A 14,593-nucleotide genomic window follows, 5' to 3' on the forward strand; every position below is an offset into this window, starting at 1 on the left:
GCACGACCAGCGGAAGCAACACGCTTCCCGGGCCATAAAGTGAGCTTACTGGCAGCTTTGTCTTTCAGGTGTTGGAAATGGACAACTTTAAGATGAGTCACCGAAAGAGTTAGCCCAAGATATTTCACAGGGAAGACTGCTCTATTGGTTGGGAAGGACTGAAGGATGTCATCAAGGTCTACACCCCCACAATTGATTGGCAAGACACTACTTTTTTGATAGTACGTAATCAATCCAGTGTCCTCGCCGAAAGAGAGCAGGGTGAAAGCGAGAAACTGAATTTCATCCTTGGCCGGGGCAATCGCCACTTCATCAACAGGGTTAGTAGGGGGGTTCTTCCTCCAACAAGGTGCAGCTTCCCTTGTGTCGTTGCCTTGCCGAGGATGTGGTGGAGCGGGTCGATGGCAAGGACAAAAAGCTGGGGGAGAGGGGTTCTTCCTCCAATCGGCTCCCCAGTAAACCCATTTAGCAACATCCTAAGAGGACGAGGAGAGGAGTGTCGAAACCCAATCTCGAAAGCGACTAGGGAAGGGAAGCCATTGTGACGCAACATGTCAATGAGGAAATCCCATCTCACCGAGTCAACCTTTTTCTTGATGTCAAGCTTGAAGGGCAAGGTTGGTGATTTGTTGCAATGCATCCGCCTTCGAGGTTCCTAACGTACACAAATTTATCATGTATACTTCTCTTTCTTGATGAATGCACTAAGAGCTGAGTAGATGAAGTTATTCATGTGTGTGTGGGGGGGGGGAGGTGAGAGACCAACATCTTGGCAATGATTTTAATAATGTCATGAATGATGCTTTTTGGTCTGTATCGAGATTGTTAGAGTTGTGTCGAATAGTGTGTACAAGTTAGGTTACAGTTGGACTCTGAGTTGTATTGTGTTTAGATAGGATATGGAGTCGTGTCCTAATAGGACACTTGTATCCTAGGCCTCTCATATATAGCGGGGGTAGACACATGATGTAACCTATGCCAAAATAATAGCACCGGAATGCAGGGGAAGCCGGCGGTATGTGTCGGTGTCCAGGGCGACCGGGTGCGGTATTGTAGCGGTGTCATGCATGGGAGGAGCGCCCATAGTCAGGCCCCGGGGATGTAGCCATATTAGTGAACCTCGTTAACAAATCTCGGTGTCGTGCTCGTGTGATTGCTTGGTTCTCGGATGATCAACGGTATGCCTCGGATTTATTCTAACAGAGATATCTTCAACACCGTCTTTTTTGGGGATGTGAGCAGATTGACGGAATTGAGCCAATGAAAACTGATCACATGCAAGTTTGAGAAGCGGTTGACAACCATGAGGATTTCCGGTTTGACAATAAGACCTTAAACAACGCACCAATGAACCCATCTGAGCCCGATGCCTTGTCTCCCGAAAGGTAAAAAACAACAGACTCTACCTCCTCCGAGGCTCGGGAATACAACCCCAATTAAATCGTTTTGCCTAGGCACCCCTTTTTTCATGACGGTTGAGACATGCCTCTAGACAATAACCTTCTTGTGCTCATGGATAGTAACCCACCTAGGGCCATGCTTGAACGGTGTATACTTTTTCTTCTACTTCTATGGTTGATTCAGAGGTCGAAATGTTTAGTGTTTGCGTCGCCCTTCTTCAGATTAATAATTCTGAAGCATTGCCCATTACAAGCACTCTTAAAAATGGCTAAACCAAGCACTCTTCTTTCGAGTCTTTTCTTGAGATCCCGCTCATCCATATAAAAGCACTCTTTTTTTTTTGTTGGGCCATATCGAAGCAAAGGATGACCTCAAGAGCCATGCGCAGCTGCACTAGTGTTGGAGAAGATGGTTTTGCTCCAAGCACGAAGCCGCTGGCTAGTCTTCTTGAGCTTGTGAAAAAGAAGCTGGCAAGGACCAGGTTGGGTGGAAGCTTCATTCCAAGCTTTTTGCACCACAAGCTTGAATCCAGGCATCTTGGTCCCAAAATTCTCAAATTAAGCAGACAGCTACAAGTGCAAGCTACATCTCATAACCGGGTTGTGCATCCTATATAAGGACATGTACTCGACTATTATCATAGTTCAGATGTGGTTATTGAACTTTAAAAGACGTCGTGTACAATCGTACTGATTTTTTATGAAATAGGTTTTTGTCTCGCTTTATATTATTAAGCAAGGCAGTCAAAAGATACAAGGATCGCGGTAATCGTACCGCCACATAAACCATCTGGATGATATATTAGATGACACGTCAGATAGTGGTTTCACAGGCACCAAGATTGCTAAATAAATTAAAAATGTAACGAAAACAAAAGGTAAAAATGCAAGCACAGAAACTATGTAGCCCAAGATAAACTATGAAACATGAATTTTATTTCTTTATTCACGAAGCAAAACTTTGAAACGACCAGCAAAATGCAAAATCGATAATAAATAATCCAGAAACCAGATAAATTCTACCCACACTCAATAGATACAGATGGATGAAATATGAATTACAGCCGAAGAGAGACCCTTTTTTTCTTCCATGGAAAATATTGTAATAAGCATAATCTGAAATAATAATAAAATTAAGCAAACTGAAGGCAAGATCGACTGATGATGGCATGGCGTATGCAGAGAGGCGACGGCGTCTAGACGTAGGCGTGCTTCTCCAGCAGCTTGAGCACCTCCTCCTGGCTGTTGAGCCTCGCCACGTCGATGGCCGTCTTCCCGTCCAGGTTCTGCAGCGTCCTGCATTTCCACCATGATCGAGCTCCATCGTCAGTACTTAGATTACTATGTCAGCGAGCAAGCAGAAGCAGGTGATGTGATCATGCATGGCGGCGGCGCGGGAGATGAGATCGACGGCTACTCACACGGAGGCGCCGTGGTCGACGAGCAGCGCCACGCACTCCTTGCGGCCGTAGCCGGCGGCGTAGTGGAGCGCGGTGTTCTTGTTCTTGTCCACGGCGTCCGCGGCGGCGCCGGCCTCCAGCAGCGCCTGCGCGCACCCGAGCTCGCCGTAGCCGCACGCGAAGTGCAGCCCCCGCCGCCCCTCCGAGTCCTCCTCGTCCTTGTCCACGCCGTCGGCCAGCGCCTTCTTCAGCCCCTCCACGTCGCCCACGCTCGCCGTCTGGTGGATGATAGACTCCTCCTCGTACTCACCTTCCTCGCCGGCAACAACCTCCTCCTCCTCCTCTGCCTCGGCTTCAGCTCCGGCGGCGGCGCCGGATGGACCCACCCCCATTGCGCGGCCGAACTTCTGCAGCGCCTCCGGGTCGTTCCAGTACCTGAATTGAAAACCAAACGGTGTCAAGATTGGTCGACCGCCATTGACGATGCCGTACGCGGAAGGAATGTTGAGGCGGCCGGAGAGCGGCGAGAAGGTCAGGAGGTGGTTACTTCATCATGGCGGCGGGGCCGCCGGACTCGATCTCGTCGAGGATGGGCTTGAGGGAGGGGTCGTCCTTCATGCGGGCGACGCGGGCCTCGAGCTGCTCCTTCTGGGCGGGGTTGGTGAGGCCGCCCAGGACGGAGGACATGGCCGGGTCCTGCATCAGCGCGCTGCCCAGCCGCTCCGCCATGGCCACGAACTGCGGGTTCTGCATCAGCTGCTGCATCGTCGACACGTACTTCTGCGGGTCCAGCGCCGCCGCCACCTCCTGCGGCGACCGCGCGGACGCCGACGCCGCCGGCGCCGGCGCCACCGTCTTCTGCAGCTGCTCCGCCATCTCGCTGAATGACGGGTCCTTGGCGATCTGCTCCGCCATCTCCTTGATGCTCGGGTCCTGCAGTGCACGCCATGCCACAAAATTCAGGATTCAAATTTGCTCCGTGAAATCGAAGCAAATTATCAACCGATTCAAATTTGTATCTCATGCTTGAAATGAGCAGAGCAAAACAGAGTATTGCAAATTCTGCAGAAACTGTAAAATGCTTCAGTGTAGCTTTGATTACGTTGAGCAAGTTCATCATGGTGGAGAAGTCGAAGGGGCTGGCCGGAGCACCCGCCCGGCGCGCCGCCGTAGCCGCAGGCGGCCGCCGCTGCCCCTCCGCCGCCGCAGCCGCCGGGGAAGGCTCCTCCTCGGCCTTAACGCTTGTTTTCTCCTCTGCCGGCGCCGCAGCCGCCGGGGAAGGCTCCTCCACGGCCTTAACGCTTGTCTTCTCCTCCGCCGGCGCCGCAGCCGCCGGGGAAGGCTCCTCCACGGCCTTAACGCTTGTCTTCTCCTCCGCCGGCGCCGCCGCCGCCACGGGGGAAGGCTGCTCCACGGCCTCGACGACGCTCGTCTTCTGCTCCTCTGCCCAAACAATCCACAAGCAAAGCTTAATTTCTCCATCATCTCCCCAATTCTTCCCGCCACAAGAAACCGACCGAGTAATCACGCAAGAAGGAAGCTGGAAAACATGTGGCTCCTGACCTTGAGTGGTGGCCATGTCGAGCGACGGCGGCAGTGGAGACGACGCCGGCGTTGGCACTGTGCTCACGCAGACGGTGGTGGAGAGGATGACGATGATGGGGAAGATGATAAGGTGGTGGTGATGGATGGAGAGGAGAGAGTGCGACCAACCAACCAAAGCCAACCAGCCGGTCTCCTTTTCCCGGTGTATTTTTCGCCCGGCGGTTTATATAGGAACGCTTGGCCGACTAATGTTTGGACACATCACTTTGATTTACAACAACAGTAGATCTTTCTGGAAGGTGCCAGGTGTGAGACCTCAAAGGCAAGAATGTTTACTTACCACAAGAAAAGAACTTATTTCTATGCATTCCATGAGATTATAAAGAAAATCATGCTTTCATATTGCCGCATAAACCAAACCGGGCTGGCTTTCATATTGCCGAGTCGAAAACGAATTGCTTTCTTATTTCTCAAGCGACTCGGAAAAACCTCATGACCTAAAAATGTCTTATAGAAGTTTATAAAGAAGGTATTTAAAAATTATGGCAAACAAGACAACACGAAATGGGATTTTCCTTTCCCTCGAGCTAAGGGGGCTACAGCAAAGTTCTCCTCCCCTCATAGCTCCATCGGCCACCTCCTGGATTCTCCTCCCCTCTGCCTGCCACTCCGGCGGCTGGGTTAGGGTGTCTCGCCATATGCGCGCGGCGGCGAGAGCTGGTTTAGGCACTATAGAATGATTCAATGGCGGCAACTACCTCTCTAGAGCATTGGCCCTTAGGGGCACGTGCATGAAGACTTCTCGGCAGTGGCGAATCTTGAAGGAAAATCAAGGACGGGCTCAAAGTTAACGGTGTGAAAACAAAACCACCAACTCTCAATTCTTTTGTTGAAAGAAGGTTAGAATTGCCATAATACTACTGGGAACGTATACTATTAACTACTAATTTCTTTTTTGCATTGCTGGAGGGCAGGCTCAAGCCTATTAAAGCCCATCCAGTTGATTCGTCACTGCTTCCCGGTTGTCATCAACAAGTTCAGCTGGCTCCGGTATAGTCTGTGGCTCGTTTTATTGACGGTAGTGGTCACTCGGTAGTCCAGAGACCTCGGTGCAATTTTTATTATATTTGAGGTACTTTGTACTTTCCTTGAACTTTGATAATAGATCTGGGTATTCATGAAAAATAAAGACAATATAAAATGGATAAAAAGGATAAGGAGTTTCCGGTATGATGAATATGAAATTTTCAAGTCGATTAAGCCCTAGTCACTCCTGGAAAATATACATGGGCTCGATCTTATAAGCCGATCGAGGAGGTTGATTTAAGTTAAGCTACACCAATAAGATTGAGCTGCATTCAGAAGAAAAACATCCCATTTTACACGGAATATAGTCATCTTTTGTACTAATCTTAGTTTAAATTAAGTGTTGAATTTAGATGCCATGTTGTAGAAGCCTCTAGAATTTTGGTTGCTTGCTGTGTGGTGCATCCGTGCATGGTACCTTTAGCAACAACTTTGTTTATGGTGGTGGGGGCGACCAGGAGGTGCCATGCTTGCACCCCATGCGAATCCAACCAACCAGCTACAGAGAAGGATCGACAGACAGGGGATGGATGCCGATAACAAATGTGCGGATGCAATAGCCTCTCTTAGAAACCATTGCTATCGCTACAAGATACTCCCCCCGTCCCAAAAATTAGTACAAAGTTGAGTCATCTATTTTAGAACGGAACGAGTACATTCATACACGGTTTTCACACCGCGTCGACAATGATATTATTCATCTTCCGAGGAACATTCTAGTCTTCCAGACATTCCCGCAATTTCTGCGGAATCACAAATTAACGGATCCGAGTAGTTTGTCTGGAAATTAAATCATTTAGCAATTTGCTTAAGAGATTGTTATTTAGCAATCTCAACACTGCGAGGCCAACAATAAAATAAACTCACAAAATCAAAATGGAAAGCAGAAGAGACCGCCGACGTGACACATCAGACAGAATCACAGCGTGTGACGTGTCCTTTTATCGGCGGACAGGTTGGCACATCTGGGGAGCTGGAGTAACCAACTGAATTATGCAATATGCCACCTGTCAAGTTTCACTGGACAACTAATAAGTACTCCCTCCGTTCTAAAATATAGTACTTCCTCTATTCCCGTGCATCAACTTTGATCATAAATTTAACCAACGAGACTGAGTGCGGCGGGAGCAAAAGTTATACCAGTAAATTCGTATTCAAAAGAAATTTCCAGTTATATAATTTTTTCTCCCGCCACAGTTGGTCTCGTTGGTTAAATTTATTGTCAAAGTACCTCAGGAAGCGCGGGCACACTATATTTTGGAATGAAGGGAGTAACTGAGAGTTTGAGATTCAGACCACACAACACAAGCTTTTTGGGCTTGAGAGCAGGTGGAGGTTTCTTTCATCTGAGACTCTCACTTGGACATTATGTCTCCAGATGCTTTGTACTTTCAAATGTACCCAACAGAACCAAGACACTTGCATTGCCAACAAACAAAAAATGCTAAGGAGAGGAAAGGAAACCATTCGGTAACAGTTTTCGACGTACGTGAGATTTCTCGTGTACTTCTCCACAGAGCAAGGGCAAAACATTCAAACTAGGGAGACCTGTAGATGCATCAAAAAGTGCAGATGTTGCTGAGGCCTCCTCTGGAACTCTCCGTTGATGCATCCCATGTGTGTGAACACAGAAACTTCATAGAACCTGATGCGCCCGTGTTTCGCGAGCTCGCAACAAAAATGGCGATTGATCCGCTGCGCCAAGAATCCACGTGTTGGCTGTTTCCATCAGTATTTGTGTATCGCGACGTTGAGGTCCGATGAGATGGAGGTCAAAACTGGGAAGGTCTGGTGCCAAACGGCCTTGAAGACCCGCTTCTGATGAGCCTGCACCGACTGGCAGGGCTTCTGGCCTTGGTACCTTATGTCGAAGATATGGATCACAGGGTCTGCTGACCCAGATGATAAGTACCAGCCGTCCGGAGACCACGACTGGTTTATCAGGGCTGACTGGGACTCGCTGCTCGTTTGCTTCCAACCGATCGCGTGAACCTCGGTCTGCCTCAGCCTGATGTCAAACAAGCGGAGCTGCCTGCCTGGCGACCTGTTAGAAACAAGAGAGATTTAGTTTGCAGCACCAACATCCAAAAGGCACAGAGGGAACAGATTGCACCCAGGACTGCAAATGAGAAACATACAATTGCACCCAGGACTGCAAATGAGAAACATACAAAGGATCTTATGCAGTGAGGTTTTAGGTGCGAAATGGAACCCAATAATCAGAAGCAACATTAGAAGCCCACTTACCCTGTTTGTACCATGTATAGGTTGAAATCAGTTGGATTTAGTAACACGCTCAAGCATTTGCTATCAATCAGGTTCTTGTACTCTGCCCTTTCAGCTGAGACATCATATGATATTATCCTCTTGTCCATTCCGACTGATATTATTGTTTTTCTCTGTTGCAATCCGGCAACACCCATGACAGCAGAAGAATGCAGATCCCTGTGCACTTTCTTGTGGTTCCATGAATCGTCTTTCTCTTGCCAGAGCATGACAGCATGGTCACTTCCACCAGTCATAAAGCATGTATCAGACCAGGGCATGAAATTTATGTTGTTTATGATTCCCTTGGTATGAGGCTTCGCTTGCAGGAAAGTAACTTTCTTCTGTTTCATGGGAAAGATCATGAAAGAACATTTTAGTAATGTTGAAAGTAACTCATCTGTCATCCAAAAGAAACAACATGAAAGCATAATTGCGTGGTACAAATGACTGCATGGGTTCTTGAAAGCTTTTACTCCCTCCGTTCCTAAATACAAGTCTTTTTAGAGATTCCAATATGAACTACATACGGAGCAAAATGAGTGAATCTATACTCTAAAATACATCTATATACATCCGTATGTAGTCCGCATTGAAATCTCTAAAAAGACTTATATTTAGGAACGGAGGGAGTACATGACATAACAACAGATCACATTGGGTCACTGATGCATCCACATATAAATGGCAGAGTAAAATAAACATAGCCGCATAATCACACTAACGGAACTATTTATTATTGCAATGGTTATAAATTCGATGTATCCAATGTATTGCCGTACCTAATTTGAGAGCAATGGTTATAAATTCGATGTACTGCTGTGTCAGCAGCAATTATTATTGCACAAAGGAGAGGTAGAAATTCAGGGTATTTGGTGGATATGAAAACAGGAGTAACTTAAAAGGGCACCTACCAATTCCTATCTAACCTGATTTAATTTAAAATAACAAAATATTCTGATTCAAAATGCACAGATATAAATTCTGGTATTAAAACACTCCTTCACATGTGAGTGTTTCTAGCTAAAATGATATTTGATGGATCTGAACTGCCCATGAAACCAATCCAGTTCACTGTAACAGTGTTATTTTATAACCACAAAACCTTGTAATGGATGATAATAGATGGAATGCGTTGTGCTACTTCAAGGTTTAAACAGAGTTCTTACTTGTCCTGATGTGTTAAGATTCATCATTGAAACCTGGGTGTCACCACCATCAGCAGTATATACGGCAAAAATTGTGTCACCATCTGGATGCCAAGCTACATCCTCAGGCCACCTTTGCTTTGAAGAAAAGCAATTTGTAGTGCTAAGCAAAGAGATGGATGGCCTGCAAGTACAAATATTCTAATTCAAAGCATGCTTAAATAAAACAAAAAAACATGCAGCTCCAGAGCCATATGAATTAATTCTCCAGACTATAAGAGGTTGCATGCACCAGCTTCCCATGCAATGTTTCAAGTGATGAACATCATAGTGTGTCATCTTCCGCGAAAATACTGCTACTGCAGAAGGCAATGCATAAGTAGGCAATGCATACAATAAAAATCAGAAGCTTGCTAATTTCATATTGCTACAACAAAACATTATCAATTGATAGTTATCTTTTCCCCATTGACACATAAAATTAATACTATATGAGGTACATGGACTCAAAATATTATTATTTCATGATACCAATAGTATATGAATCTATCATGTGAATAAATTACATACCATGTTGGAGTTAAATCTAATATATAGGAGACCGCTTCAGGGCACGTTGAAGGAGTGATGGGGAAATTTGGCTGTAATGCCATGTAGGTGTTTCTTATGTCACTTGGTAAAAATGTTAACACAGCCCACTGGCTGCATCTTAGGATACAAACCTAAGATACTGGGTTTAATATCCCGGTGTTGTGAAAGTGTATGAAGTGAGGCAGGGCACGAACAATGCAGGAGAGCACCAGCCAATCTACCTGGCTTTTGTACCGAGGAATAAAACACGCAAACAGATGCTAAATGGCTAAATTTTGCAATAAAAGCATGTTTACTTCATAAAAACTTAGCATGTGAGCTTCGTAAATAAAATACAGAATCTGCATAAACAATACAATCACTAGCATGTATTGGCTTAGCATTAATATGACAATGTGGGGAGTGCAAACCATTGCCTACAGCTCAAGTTGGCAGCAAATGTAGTATTATATGGCGAATCTTTCACTAACTACTGCCTAGTCTGCATGAAGGCATTTAGAAATTATGGCTTTTAATTTTAGCAAATGCATCTTCTATCTCCAGGCAAACATAGTACTTTTATTGACTTCATTATGACTATAATAATGCCGTCATGCCTCATGTCTACGGAACCCTTGTAGTTAGCCATGTATGCAGTTCATAGCCTTATCCATGTGTCAGTTTTCTATGTACGCGCTCTGTTGCTGGAACAAGTGACATGGTACCAGGGGTCTCATTAGTTCAGGACCACCCTTTTGTTACAGTTTCAGCAGTTGACAAAGTTTTCCACTTATCGTTGTGGGCTGGCAAGTGGGACAACCTATGACATTAGCTACGGTTGTGTGTCACGTGAACATCCATGCCACGTTGGAGTTAAATCCAATATATATGACGCCATTTCATTGGCCTGTTAAAGGAGTGACGGGGAAATTTGGCCATAATGTCATGTAGGTATTTCTTATGTCACTTGGTAAAAATGTTGACACATTCTTGGCAGCCAGCCAACAAGCAACAAACCTAAGATGTTGAGTTTAATATTTCGGTGTAGTGGAAGTGTATGAGGTGAGGCAGGACACAGACAATGCAACAGAGCATCAGCCAGCGTACCTGGCTTTTGTACCGATGAACAAAACACGCAAACAGATGCTAAATTGCTAAATTTTGCAATAAAAGCATCTGAGCTTCATGAAAACTTAGCATGCGAACTCCATAACTAAGATACAGAATCCGCATACACAATACAGTCACTGGCATGTATTTATGCTAGCTTAGCATCAATATGACCATGTGGGGAGTACAAACCATTGCATATGGCTCTTGTTGGCAGCAAATGCAATATTATGTGGCAAAATTTCACTAACTACTGCCTAGTCTGCATGAAGACATATAGAAATTATGGATTTTAATTTTAGCAAATGCAGCTTCTACCTCCAAGCAGACATAGTACTTTTCTTGACTTCATTATGACTATAATGGTGTCACATACTTATTCTAACTTTATTTTCCACTAGAAGTTGAAACAAGTAACCCTATCTCCAATATGTTTTGGGAGTCAAGTAACAATTCGCAGAAATAAAAGTGACATATATCATTAAGAGAAACGAGGTAATATGAGGCTTACCCACTTGACTGTACTTGCCACAGAGTCACCATTCCATCCAATGCACTGCATCACAAGGAAAAATGAGACCAAAGTTTCTACTTCGAGCAGAAGTTAAGGAAATTTAACAGATGTTACAGTTCTTATATGTCGTTACATAGTTTACTCTGCAACATATAAGTGGAGATGAATTATTGACCAAAAATCAACCATTTCCCTAAGCAAATAAGTGTAGCCATGTCAACAGCGGTTTCACCCTTGTACACTTTTCCCCAGTTTATGACTATATGTTGCCTAACATTAGACACCAAGACATTTAAAAAGATCAGGACTTATTGGTGTTATGTGGTTACTAGCCTGCACCACTCCCATTCATCAGTTTTCAAGTCAGGCAACTTTTTGACAAAGATTGTTCAGCAAATGAGGCAGAACTCGACAAATTTAGTTTTGTCCGCCAGTGCATTAATGTTAGGTAATCGGTATTGTATTTATTATAGCCAGTCAAGCATACTAGTACCTTGTAACGACAAGCTGGTCATCAGCAGGGCACAGCTCAAGACACCTAAGCTTCCTCTTGTGCTGGCTGGAAACCAGAGTTCCGCCGTAGAACTTAAGCGTCGTCGGCGCAGATGACTTCTTGACGCTCTGAACCAAGTTCTGATGTTCTCTCTGCACTGCAAACCAGGAAAACAGAACCAGGCTTTCATCATCATGCATATCGACGGAGATCGAATTCTATTAGGTAAACTGCTGCCCTAGAACGGACGAGCTTACCGATCTCTCGCTTGGGCTTCTTCTCGGCCTTCCTCTGCGGCGCCTGCACCAAAGACGGCGACGATGACGATGGGGACTTCTTCGGTACGGGCAAAGTGGGCCGCGGGGCTGGACGGCTGTGGCCTGCCCCCGGGATGACGAGCTGCGGCCTCGCCTGCGGTGCGGGGGGCTTCTGGCTCTGCACCGACGGCTTGGGGGGCTCCCTCTGGCTCGGAGGCGGCGTCCTGCGATCCGGCACGGCGGCCTTCTGGACGGGCGGCGGCGGCGGAGGCGGGTGGTTCCAATCGGGGGCGCGGCCTCGGTGCCGGACGAGCCTCGACCGCGTCTCGGCCAGCTTCTTCTCAGCGGCTTCCAGCTGCGGACGCGAGGATCGATCTTTCATCACCAAGAACCAAAGGGGGGAGGGGACTGGACGAAGGAGCGGGGAGGGGACGGGCGTACCTTGAGCTTGTAGCGCTCGACCTCGCGCTCGTGGTGGGCGATGAGCGCGAGCACGGCCTCCTCAGGGAGCTCGCCGTCGTCGTCCTCCCCGTCCGGCGGCGGCGCCCGGCTGGCGCTGGCGGGGGGTCTGGGCGCGGAGCCGTTGGCGGGGGAGGGGTGGCGGGACCAGCCGTCGTCCTTCTCCAGTTTGGGCCTCTTCATCGGCGGCGCGTCGCCTCCCATCGCGCCGGCGCCGGCGGAGGGGACGAGGGGATGGGGGAGGGTGCACGCGCGCCGCCTACCTCCGTCTCTCCCTCTCTCTGTCTCCTCCGTGTGTTCGTGGGCCGCAGCCGCGACCGCGAGAGTGGTGGAGTAGTACTATCCTGACCTCCTGGCGGGCTGGGCACCAACCGCAAACAACACTTTATTTCGGTACATGGGCCGAGCAATGCACGGCTCGCACAGTCACCATTTCTTCTTCTTTTTATATAACTGTATATAAAACTGATCTTCACTAAAAATATATATTAGTATGAGAATTCATATTTACTGCATGCTAAATTAGTACTGCATAGATTTTTTTAACATAGAAAAAAGGCATGCCCTGAAAATGTAAGTATTCATGTGTACCAAAACAAGCGCCCATGCATCGGGAAGGAAATGTTTGTGTATTGGAACAAAGATGTTCAGATATTTCTAACACAAAAAAAGGGATGTTCATGTATGTGAGAAGAGATGTCCATATAGTATTTAGAAAATAAACTTGTTTATGGCATGGAAATAAAAATATATAGATTTGTTTCCAAGTAAATTGTTTGTGTATCGTGGAAACATATTCATGTATTTTTCAAAAAGGAAACCAAGCTAATAACTGAAAACTAAAATATAATTAGGTTTTGTAAAAAATAATGTTCATGTGTCAAAATGTGATCTGAGTGGATGCGAACAAGGATTTCCATATGTAGCAAACTAGACGTTGATGTATTTAACAAAACATGCAATTGGTATAAAGAATAAAAGAAGGAAATAAAACAGACTGTAAATAAATAGAAATAATAAATGTTTAGATACTAACAAAAAAATATTTAAATTATTAAATGATTTTTTAATGTTTTCTTTTTTACTTCTTTCTGGTTGCTTTATTGATGTGAATACATGGACTTTTTTTAGATACACATATGTTTATTTTGGAGCCCATAAAAATACTTTTGAGTGCATGACCATTTTCTCTAAAAGTACACAAATGTTTTGTTGGAAATATAAGGATTTTTAATGATAGCGAGGAATGATTGTTTTGAAATTTTCAATAAACATTAGTATGGAACAAAAATTACATACAACACAAACTATTTTTTTACATGAAGAGTAGCGTAAACATTTTGTTTAATAAACATGAATAAATCTCTCAAGTCGTATGAATATAATTTAATTTTGAGATGAATTTGTTGACATTTGAAAGTCATTTTATGTAATTTAATAGCATTTAAATGTTGTGTCGTGTTTCACTTGCAAATGTCCACCACTCACAACTCCTCCTGCGTGACAGTGACCGTCTCCAGCTCCAACGTGATGGTGGACTGTCAAATGGGCAGGAATTAGGGGGTGGGGTGGCGGCGAGCAGGGCAGGGAGAGGGTGCGAAATGGCGGGCTTTCGCCTGAAGAAGTGGTGTGAATGCCCAAATGTGTGGGCTTTGCCTTGGGTTTGGCTGGGTCTATAGTAGCAGACACCTCCGTGGCAGAGATCTAGACGCCCGCACTAGTGGAAAAAGTGGTAGTCATAACATTCGTTAGTGGCGCGCCATTTTCAACCAACGCCAACACTATCTTTTTTTCAAATAGTGGTGGTGTTGGCTTATTTGATACGATATTACTAGGGAAATAGTGGTGGCATTGGAAAATAGTTGAACGTCACAGGTATATAAGTCCCATAGATAGTAGAAGGATATAGTGTTGTTGTGCTATAACATGGAACGCCAGCACAATTATGTTTAGTTGTGGCGTGCCATGGGTTGCCATGTTAGCACTATATGAGGTGGGATGTAATGTTTGGAATTATTTTTATTTATAATTATTTATTGCAAATTGATTAACATGGAACAACAACATTATTATTTTGTCAATGTAAACATTCTTATATCATATTTTGAGACTTAAAAAAAATTCATTTCTATTTTTAGGTGGTGATCATTTTTATATTATATTGTAGTTTACTTTTATTTTTGAAATTACTTTTATTTACAACTATTTATTCTTAATTGATTGAAATGTGTTTAATAATATTATTTTGTCAATGTGAACATTATTATACTATATTTTGAGACTTCATTTTTTCCTTTTTATTTGTTGGTAGGTGGTGATCGTTTTTATATTATTTTGTATTTTTTT

At 45.1% G+C, this 14,593-nt stretch overlaps 3 protein-coding genes across 3 annotated transcripts in view; 1 reads left to right on the forward strand and 2 right to left on the reverse strand.

Annotated features, from left to right (window-relative positions):
* Window positions 1–2,314: 2,314 nt before the first annotated feature.
* Window positions 2,315–4,565, reverse strand: LOC123087562 (ankyrin repeat domain-containing protein 2A). The gene is made up of 5 exons (XM_044509603.1): window positions 4,364–4,565; window positions 3,903–4,243; window positions 3,348–3,733; window positions 2,822–3,235; window positions 2,315–2,696 (listed from the first exon to the last, which is right to left on the reverse strand). Exons 1-5 carry the CDS (start codon window positions 4,377–4,379, stop codon window positions 2,597–2,599), a joined length of 1,257 nt encoding a protein of 418 aa, XP_044365538.1. The 5' UTR covers window positions 4,380–4,565; the 3' UTR covers window positions 2,315–2,596.
* Window positions 4,566–6,790: 2,225 nt separating this feature from the next.
* LOC123087563 (U5 small nuclear ribonucleoprotein 40 kDa protein) lies at window positions 6,791–12,560 on the reverse strand. Its single transcript, XM_044509604.1, has 7 exons — window positions 12,230–12,560; window positions 11,789–12,143; window positions 11,532–11,688; window positions 11,036–11,080; window positions 8,866–9,028; window positions 7,679–8,040; window positions 6,791–7,475 (listed from the first exon to the last, which is right to left on the reverse strand). Exons 1-7 carry the CDS (start codon window positions 12,449–12,451, stop codon window positions 7,160–7,162), a joined length of 1,620 nt encoding a protein of 539 aa, XP_044365539.1. The 5' UTR covers window positions 12,452–12,560; the 3' UTR covers window positions 6,791–7,159.
* A 1,288-nt stretch (window positions 12,561–13,848) lies between these two features.
* LOC123084063 (probable peptide/nitrate transporter At3g43790) overlaps window positions 13,849–14,593 on the forward strand; it is a 47,012-nt gene continuing 46,267 nt past the window's right edge. Inside the window, exon 1 of the mRNA XM_044505859.1 lies at window positions 13,849–13,908. Coding sequence (XP_044361794.1) covers window positions 13,849–13,908 — 60 coding nt within the window. The remainder of the gene's footprint in view (window positions 13,909–14,593) is intronic.

The sequence above is a fragment of the Triticum aestivum genome, chromosome 4A (genome assembly GCF_018294505.1).
Source record: "Triticum aestivum cultivar Chinese Spring chromosome 4A, IWGSC CS RefSeq v2.1, whole genome shotgun sequence".
Taxonomy (NCBI): domain Eukaryota; kingdom Viridiplantae; phylum Streptophyta; class Magnoliopsida; order Poales; family Poaceae; genus Triticum; species Triticum aestivum.